The 9,765-nt window shown below is 50.3% G+C and overlaps 1 protein-coding gene across 1 annotated transcript; it reads left to right on the forward strand.

Moving 5' to 3' along the window:
* The first annotated feature begins 954 nt into the window (after window positions 1-954).
* Window positions 955-2,969, forward strand: LOC142566329 (neprilysin-3-like). The gene has a single exon (XM_075677251.1). It carries the CDS (start codon window positions 1,009-1,011, stop codon window positions 2,860-2,862), a length of 1,854 nt encoding a protein of 617 aa, XP_075533366.1. The 5' UTR covers window positions 955-1,008; the 3' UTR covers window positions 2,863-2,969.
* The last annotated feature ends 6,796 nt before the right edge of the window (window positions 2,970-9,765 follow it).

The raw sequence follows: 9,765 nt of genomic DNA on the forward strand, positions 1-9,765 counted from the left end.
TGTCTGTGTAACTGTAGTTTCCATTCTATCGCTTGCCTATTCTATCTTAATAAACAGTTAACCCCTTGCAATCAGCATTATAGCCTTGCCTACTGAAATGTGACTTCGGGACATCCACAACACGTTCAATTTCTCTCACCGACATCGAGGCGAACATCAACTACGATTGTTTTCGCATTTCGCCCCCATAGTAATGCGGGCGCCGTGGCCGAGAATCGAACCCGCGTCTTGGAGCTTGTCAGCGCAACAGCTTAACCGTTAAGCTAGCACTGCGGTAAAAGCAACATTTCCATGCATGCACACCGGGTTTTCCGTCTGATCGCCCGCTACAAAGGGCAAGGCACTAATAATAACGATCACCATCAACAAATTTCCTCCTGCGTGCCCGGGCTCGGCCTGGTCATGCACACGCGCCCGAGCTTGGAACCACGAGATTGAGCAGCGAGCGCCGGCTCACCCTCGCACACTTTGACGAGAACATATAGCATAGGGCGCGCGGCGACGACTTTATCACCCTTGGGCTTTGTACGGAACCTCACAGCGGCGGCAGAAATGCGCCTGGAGTGTCCATATAACTGCTATCGAAATAAAACATTTTGGAATTAAGGTTCATACAACTGCGTTTCAATTTTTCCATTCAGAATATTCTTTCTCTATATAGGAGTCTCCTCTCTTAGAAAGTGCCACAGGGATGTTTGCTCAGCCGCGGAGGAAATTTAAAGTTGTTTCAAGGAGTTTTTAAGTTTTTCATAGTTTTTAAGTTTTCATTTCATGGTTTTTAAAGTTTTCTTCAAGTTTTTAAGTTTTCATTCATTTCTTCCTGACAAATGTTACCAAGTTTAGCAGCAACTACAATATCCTGATATCACACAAATGTTGGCCAATACACCCCACAGTGGGTATGCGCCATCGTGAAAGGAAAACGAAGCGAAGCCCGCCGTCTCGTGGCGCATGATGACAATGGCCACTTGAGGCGGCACAGCGGCCATCAGCGCCCGTTCCAGGAGAATGTCGTGCGAGCAACGTCGCAGTAAGTGGCGCTGCGGCGTCACCGGAGCCATGCTCGTCGGTCTGCCCCTGTCGTTGCTGGGGCTCGCCACGTGCCTGGGCCGCCGGGGCACAGTTTCCTCGCCGGGGCTCTGCTCGACCTCAGCGTGCCGCACGGCCGCGCTGGCGCTCAACATGTCGCTGAGCCGCAGCGTGGGGCCCTGCCAGGACCTGGAGCGCTTCGTGTGCGACGGCTGGCCGCGCATGGAGAGGGCCGGATCGCGCGTGCAGCTCATCATGAACTACGCCTGGACCGCGTACCGGGTGCCGCGGCGGGGCCAGTCGGCCGTCGACAAGGTCGTGGCGCTGTATCAGAGCTGCGTGGCCTCACTGTCGCCCGGCGGTGGTGAGCCCGACACACTACGCGCTTTCATCGTGCAGTTGGGCCTGGGCCCCGCAAACGCGACGGTGGGCAGCGCCTTCCGGGCGCTACTGCGGCTCTCGACGCGTCACGCGCTGCACTTGCTGCTAGCCGTGGAGCACAACGCCAGCGTCTCGTTGCGACCCGCTCAACCGCCGCCGGCGAGCAGCCCGCCGAGCTACGTGCTCCGCGTGGCCGAGCTGGCTCTGCTGGACGAGCCGCAAGCCGTGGCGCACGACCTGCAACTCATCGAGCGGGAGCTGGCCACGCCGCCCGCCGTCGATCACATGACGCGCACCGTGCCCCTGGAGGTGGTGGCCGAGGAGTGCGGCTCGCTCAGCGACTGGCTCACGGAACTGCCTGGCACCAACTCGCACACGCCGGTGGACGTCGAGGCGCCGATAGCTGTGCGCTGGTACGCAAACTTCCTGCGGCGCCACCGCGGGGACGCCGCGCTGCGGCGCTACGTGGCGTGGCACACGGCCCGCGTTCTCGGCTCGCTCACCCAGTACGAGCTGTTCCGCACCACCCTGGAGACCAAGCTGGGCCGGCTCGAGCCCAACCCGAACCTGGTCAAGACCACTTGCCTGGCCCACGCGGCCAACCTGATGCCGCTCGCCTACAACGCCTTTGTGGTGCGCCACTTCGCCACGCGCCGCTCGCGCAGGGCCGTCGAGGCGATGGCCGACGGACTGCGTGCGGCCGCCACGGACAGCGTGCGCGCCAGCCACTGGATGGGCGACCGGCCCAAGGCCATGGCGACGCTCAAGCTGCGCAAGCTCACCTGGGTGCTGCCACGACACCACAGCGAGGCGCAGGTCAACCGCGCCTATGCTCGCGTCAGCGACCTCAGCTTGAAGGACTTTCTCAAGTCGTACATCAACGTCACCGAGCACAGTGGCCACAGGGACGCACATGAGGCGAACCAGGCGTCCGTCGACGTCCTCTACACGGCTCAACGAAACACCATCGTTGTGTCGGCAGGCATGCTCAACACGCCGTTCTTCGAGGATACACTTCCGGCCGCCTTCAACTACGCTGGACTCGGGCAGCGCATGGCGCTCGAACTGCTGCACTCTTTCGACGAACAGGGGCGCTGGTACGACGAGCGCGGTCGGTCCCGCAACTGGTGGGACGACGCGACGGCCGACGAGTTCCGGAACAGGCTCGAGTGCCGACACGGCGGCGGCGGCGGCCAGGCGCTCTTCGAGAGCAGTGCCCTGCGCCTTGCCTTCCACGCCTTCCGCAGGACGCACCAGCACGTGCTGCTCAAGGGGCTCGAGGTCTACACCCCTGACCAGATCTTTTTCATCAGCAGCTGTCACAAGTGGTGCGGGCACGAGAACAGCTCGTGCAACGCCGCCGTGCGCAACCTCGAAGAGTTTTCAGCTGCGTTCAAGTGCAACCCGGGCGAGCCCATGAGTCCGCACGAGCGGTGCCCGCTACTCGTGTGAGATTATTTAACCACCGGGACGTCGGTTCGGCAACCAGCGGGTGACCCACCAACCGCTTCCAAGGTCTTTCACAGCGCGCAGACTTCAAGGGCACGCTGAAAAAAAAAGAACAAGCAAAAAAAAAAACAGGCTCTGCATTGTCATGCTTTCTCAGTCGACATCTACTAAACTCACAGTTTTTTCTTATACCAGGCAACAAAAGAGACTACACAGTGCAACACGCGGTTATATCCCAGGTCACCCTGTAACTATATCAAGCATGGAGAGAGACGCACCTGCGCAGGTGTGTCCTCGTACCATGTGTTATGTTTCTTTACAAGGTACGAATCAAGTGTACGGCGACGCGCTACATACAGGCGAAGTTCAGGGTTTACGCACATATAGCAGTGCGTGTACATATACGTCACCTGAAGGCTCGTGCCTAGTCATGTACCAGCAAAACAGTAGCTTCCACAAATCTCGCGGCGCTCTGCATCAGGACTGGAAAGCCGCATGTGAGGTCCCTACTTGTGTCGTAGAAGTTCTTCAAAGAACGATTACGAAGAATCGGGCAATACCGCGATGCGCGACTTTGGCTGGCATGGTGCCACATGCGCGCAGTTGCCTCAAAGCATGCGCGCATGTTGGTACGTAAACGAAGTACTCAAAACCGATTGCTTCCCAATTTTCCAGTGCGGGTGTCTGCCAGTACGACGTAATGTAGTTACTACTATACTACTATTACCCTAAAACTGCACACAAGCGACGCCTGCAAGGTACCCGAGATGCAGTGGTTGGTGGAAAGTGCCTCCTTCGTGTGACATTGGCAACCCTGGTGGATTGGCCAAGAATCTGGTGCTCGAGGTGCGTTGGTTGGCTGGTATTGAACGTGGTTCATTTACTTAAGATAACAGAGAAAGTTCAATGGTATCTGGGGAGGTTAGCTTAGCGACATGCTTGACATGCCACTCCAGATGAGACGGTTAAGGATGAAGGAGGCGGGGAAGAAAAAGAACAACGCGCACCGCTCATACACATATACACACAGCAACACTCACGCGCGCTCGAAATGCACCAGGGCAAATACCTTTAAATATAGCTCATGAATACATTAGGCCAAAACTCATATAACCAGACTCACTTCGCCCGTACGTTCGCCTAGTTAGGGACAAGGTGCGCTCGGCAAAAGCAGGGCAAGAAAGCTAATGTAGGACGCCCTGTAAACGGAGTTGTTCATACACAAACCCGAAATATACCTATATACCACCTCGTGTCCCGCGCCATGCCATTTGTTCAATGGCTGCGATGAGCCTGGTGTGCGATCTATCGGTCTGTAGTGGTGGGTTAGGTCTTCTCTTCACGATGTACAGCACAGGCAGAAATGGATTATAGAGACGAAAACACTTTTCACGGCAAGTTCGACACGCCGGCGCCGAAAAGTAGAACGTTGTGTGCAAGGGTTGTGAGCTGGGATATAGTTGGTTTACGAGGTTTACGTGGTGGTGGTGGTGACAACTTCATTGCACACAGGGGAGTTGCGGACACGCAGGTCCTTGGGCCCCCGCACGGCCCCACTGCACTCAAACGTTCATGTCCCGGAGGCTCATGACGCTGGCAGCCCGGCCTGTGGCGATGGCTTGCTTGGCCGGGTCCTCGGAGCGCATTACAGCGAAACATGAGCAAAAGGGCCCTGTGTAGAAGTGAACTGTCCTGTCCGTTTTCGCCTGTCCTGTCGTCTGCGCTGTTTCGCAATAATAGAATGTTCCGTTAAAACAGCTAAACATAGGCGTTTATCGAACGCTGAACAAGCGTGATTTTTGTTTATCCGTACCGTGCTTCGAGCAGTTTTTCTTTATTTTATTAAATGACGATCGGTAGACAGCACAATGCCCTTTCTCCTCGTAGATAAAGGCACGACAAATATGGATGTTCCATTAGCTATTTAGAAAATTTTCTTAGTAAGACGATTCAAATATTTACTTCAACCCAAATGTTGTCATTGCAGAATATCAAGCGGGACGGTAATGAAGTCCAGCAAGAAATCCCTAACACCAGGCCGTCCACAAAGTACACTACGAGATACACATGGCATTTCCAGTTACATGTAGTTTCCCAAAGGCCTCCTTGACGCGCTGCGAGACAAAAAAAATAAGTGCGAGGCTATTAAATTTCGTCGCACATTTCGAGGATACCACGAATCTGATATAGACTTTTTCATCGAGCGATATCGAGAACGTCTGGAAAGCAGCCTTCTTCCTTTCTTTGTGCACGCCTGCTTGAATGTGTGGCCGTCGCGTGGTGTGGAACGATTTGTTTTAGCTCGTTCTCGTGAAACAGTTACGTAATGCCAGCTTGCACAAGGATATGAGGGAACCGCGGTGTGCACTTTGCCTGTAGTAATAGAAAGCGCAAGTTCTTGGCTGCGCAAACGTGTGACAGCCTTCACCAGCCACGGTGCGTCATTGTGATGTGTTTCGGCGGCATCAGTTCCCGCTAGACGAACAGCAGCGGCACCTGACGATTGCCAGCATGAATTGGAAAACGAACTCGCCATACGATTGCTCAAGCACGGTCACCTCAACGAAACCCCGAAACATTCAAGCGCTCATCATGAGCATACCTGCGTCAGCCACCGTTGCCGTTCTCGCACATTCCGAATTTACTACGTCGAGCATCCTTTCATGAGGCCGATGTCGTGGCTCAACACAGCGATCACGGCGGATGGTAAAAAATTTTACGGCTTTTTTCCGCTCGTAGAAGACGGGGGCCGAATAGTCAAACAGATAATCGTTTTTCATCGCTGTGTGGCTTGTACGGCATGTTATTACTAACCAAAACTATTTTATTTGGGGCCGAAATATGCATGCCACAAAATAACTAGTCACACAATATATCTACCAATACATCTTCGAGCACCTGTTGAAGTAAACAGCAGAACAGCACCCATACTACATGGCGATTATTGCAATACGGGCATATTCGTGAAATTCGTACCCACACTGATTCCTTTAAACACAGTTTTTTTTTTCATCAATAATTGAAGTCTGGAATTCATTACCGGACAACATCCGTTCACTACCACTGAAACCAACTCACGCAAGCTTGTTTATAAATCTTTGTATGTTTGTTGTTCATCCCACTCCTGCAATAACCTCATTGAGGCAGCAGTATGTATAAATAAATAAATAAATAAATAAATATCTCTAAATCCACAACTCCCCCAGCACGACCCTAAAAAAAAAAAAAGTTTACGCCCTTTGGGCAGTATTTTGTCCCCAAGAAAGAATAATCCGCCTTGCTTGCGTTTCCTTACTTGGGAAACTCTGCGGTCGCCACTTTTTCATCAAGAAGGCCGAGTCACGCTGATACCTACATTCTGCCTTACCTTCTCGCCACTTTGGGAAAACCGTACCTATATATACTATGCCAAGAAGAGCATATATCTCGCCTTGAAAAAGAGAAGTCCACTTGTCGAAATGTTGGCTCCTGATTTCACCTTGTTCTCGTTTTGCTCATCTTGATTTCTAGTCTCTTTCATGGGCCGACCCCGAAGATAGCTCAAAAAAAAAAAAAAAAAAAGCTGAAGCATTGCGACACTCCTTCTACTCTTCTTACTCGAGAGGTTAGAGTGCCGTGAGCACTGACTCCGCCCGAACTCGCTCAGGAGGACATTGTCTTTGATCGACTTCAACGGGAGGTTGAATCACCTTCCAACTTTCCAACACGATCCTGGATTGCCCCGAGATAGTGTCCGTAGATACAAAACTATCACCAGGATTGGCTCCAGCGTCGTTGTCTTCTTCCACAGCTGGCTCATTGGCGCCCCTCGGCGCTACGTACCGTGGAAATGCGCTCGTGCTACTGCTCCCGCGTTCGGCCTCATTAATTAATTAATTAACACGAAGACGTACCCAATTTTACAGCGAAGCTGTTAAGGGCTAGTTCACCCAGGGTCGTGTCCATGTGTAGACAAAACTCCCCATACGTGGGCCGATCCCGAAGACTAAGCAATGCCGGACCGAGCCGCGGCGGAAGTGAAGCAGGTGTTAAGCACACTCTATATGTGGGCCGATCCCGAAGGCAGTGCAATGCCGGGCCGATACGCGGCGGAGTTGCAGTTCGCCATTAATGGGCCCACATACACAGCTTCGCTGGTCATCTTTCTTCACAGAGTGAAAGGGCACCGATATTTTTTTTCCCCCACTATATTTGGTCTCCCTCCATGAAAGGCGGCTCTACATGGTTCCCGCTGTAGTCCATACTAAGCCCACTCCGCTTCCAGTTTCGTACACTCTCAATGCATCGCGCCTTCTCTTCTACCCTACAGGCAGCGGCGCGTCAAAAAAGTGAATAGAAGTATCATACTCAAGTTTTTTAGGGTGCGTGTTTGGGAGACGAGATCAGCCTCTAAAGGTATAAACGTTTCTTACACCCTAAAAAAAAGATTGCACCTCTAAGGTTACTTTGTCCCCAAACAAGAATCGTCATCTATCTTGCGTGCCTTCACTTTTTTAACGCCTCGCGCCCGGTACTTTCAAGTATCGAATGGCTTGTGCGTTATCAACGTAGGAAAGGACGGGAAACGTAGGACGGGAAAGTAGCCAACACAGTATCCAAGAACGGAAACGCATGCATGATGACGATTATTGTTTTGGGCCAAAATACGCCCCAAGAGATGTAAACTTTTTTTTTTTCAAGCGTAGTTATGGCATGTTCAAACGCACGCTCGTGTCGCACTGGGTGTTCCGTCCAACGTTTCCGTCCGCCTCACCAGCAACAGAAATTCCGGTCATGTCGAGTTAAATACCTTCATCACGTCTCACAGAACCTTCTCCAGCGTAGACGACGTCACGTCATATGCTGTAGACCGTGCCAGCAAAAAAAAGAAAAAGAAAAAAGAAAACAGCATTCGTGGCAAGGAGGTTAAAGTTTATTTAACCTCCTTGATTCGCGCCAAGCCAGCATGGCGACAAAATCAAATAGCTCACAGATAGCACCGCTGCGTATGCAATATGGCGACGCACTGGATAAAATGGTTTACAGGATGCTGCCGAACTGCAGCCGAACCGTATAGATGCTCGATCGGTAAAGTGCAGGTTTTTGTTTCTTGCCGATGCTTTGAAACACGCTCTTAAACAGCGCTGAGCTACTGTTTTGGGGTTCCTTACAAATGCAAAAGATGCCTTACTGGCCTCAAATGACACAAGGTAGAAATAATTGTAGTGGGCTTCAGCGCGCTGTTCTTTTGCACAGTACCATCCAGTGTACGGACTAAATTTTAGCTACGGTTGATTAGTTTGTATCTGCACAAATGAATTCGCAAGAAAATATTGAATGCTAGCAATTAAACTGAAGGACTATTTTTTCCGTTTTAATTTCGCAACGAAAAATCAGCGCCGGTATGTCCTATGACGTCGATTCGGAAGCGTATTCTCGCATTTAGGCTGTTTTGACACAGGAAAATCCTATTCTAGAAACTTGCTATTAATAAGCCTCGTAAGTTATTTACCAACAAACTAGACCCAAGCAAATGCTACGGCCGGGAGTTCATACTACCGTTACTGCTCCGGTCAGCCTTGGCGCACTGAAACGTCGCAGTTGGCCAAGACAGCGGCGGCAAGCAGAGCGCTATGCTAAAGCTTTTGTCGTCGCGATTGCGTTGTACTACCAGTGACACGTAACCTTTGTTTCCGTCACATATCTACTAGTGCACATGCAGCAAACAACGTTTGCGATGAAGCTGTAACACTGCGGATCTCTCTAAAGCAGGACACGTCAGCTAGCTAATAAAGAATTACACCATGTAATTACAATTACAATCGCCTAGCATACTACGAGGACGTAGAACGGAGCGAATATTCAACGCCAGGCTAACAGATGCAACGCAGTTTTTACCAATTGTGCGCACAGAGTTAATATTAAGTTTTGCAACATTGTCAACAGAAAAAAAAAAGAATAAAGAAACGCACGAATGGTAAACGCCAGCACATATTCTTCCGCAAGTTGTGCCAAGTACCGCGCATATTGCACGAAAATGCGGGTGGAGGCATGTGAACGGTGCAGGCCTCGCGCACCAGCGCCCGATGAGGAGCACAGAGTGGAAGTATGGAATCAGAGGCATTGCACTAGACTTACTGCGTAGCTATCTATCACATTACTCCTAATTTGTGGAAATCAACAGCATAAAATCAGATTTAGCAGACATTGGGTACGGCATCCGGCAGGGTTCTATTTTAGGTCCTACGATTTTCCGGCTTTATACCTATATCGTGGCAATACCAGAAACACCAGATATTGTATTATATGCCGACGATAAAAAAAGTTTTTTTTTTCTCCTCTGATAACATCTTTATTCCTCTTATTAACTGGTTAAATTCCCCTTCAGTGTGATTATCGGCTAATCAGCTGAGCCTAAATGTAAAAAAAAAAAGTATATTGTTTTTACTCCTATTCGCAAGCCAGTTAAGCTCGCATCTTTAATATTTCAATCGCAACCGCTTGAAAGGGTTTTCCAGTACAAGTTCTTGGGTGTACTCTTCTATGAAAATCTACGGTGGACGCATCAGGTAAGTTATATTAAACGTAGCATAGCACAATTGGTATGCTGAAAAAGCATCGCACGCTGGTACCTTTAAAACTTAAGCGTCAGTTGTACTTCAGCGCCACTTCACTTCGCCACGTCAGTTGTCAGCGCCACTTCTAAAGCTAACTTGGAAACTCTATTCCGAATGCAGAAAAAGTGCGTTCGTTTTATTCATAACCTATCGATGTACGACCATACCTCTGAGTATTTTCACCAGGACAGTATTTTGAGTGTCAGTAGTCTATATAAACAAAAGTTATCCGAAAAAGCATTTTTAGAATTCATAAGTAATCATGAGAACTTTTTTTTCTATACACACTAATACCACAACTAATTACACC

This window comes from Dermacentor variabilis, unplaced genomic scaffold, assembly GCF_050947875.1.
Source record: "Dermacentor variabilis isolate Ectoservices unplaced genomic scaffold, ASM5094787v1 scaffold_12, whole genome shotgun sequence".
Classification (NCBI taxonomy): Eukaryota; Metazoa; Arthropoda; class Arachnida; order Ixodida; family Ixodidae; genus Dermacentor; species Dermacentor variabilis.

Excerpts from the sequence above, each read along its gene's own strand:
- LOC142566329 (XM_075677251.1), top strand. The coding sequence starts at position 1,009 with ATGTCGTGCGAGCAACGTCGCAGTAAGTGGCGCTGCGGCGTCACCGGA.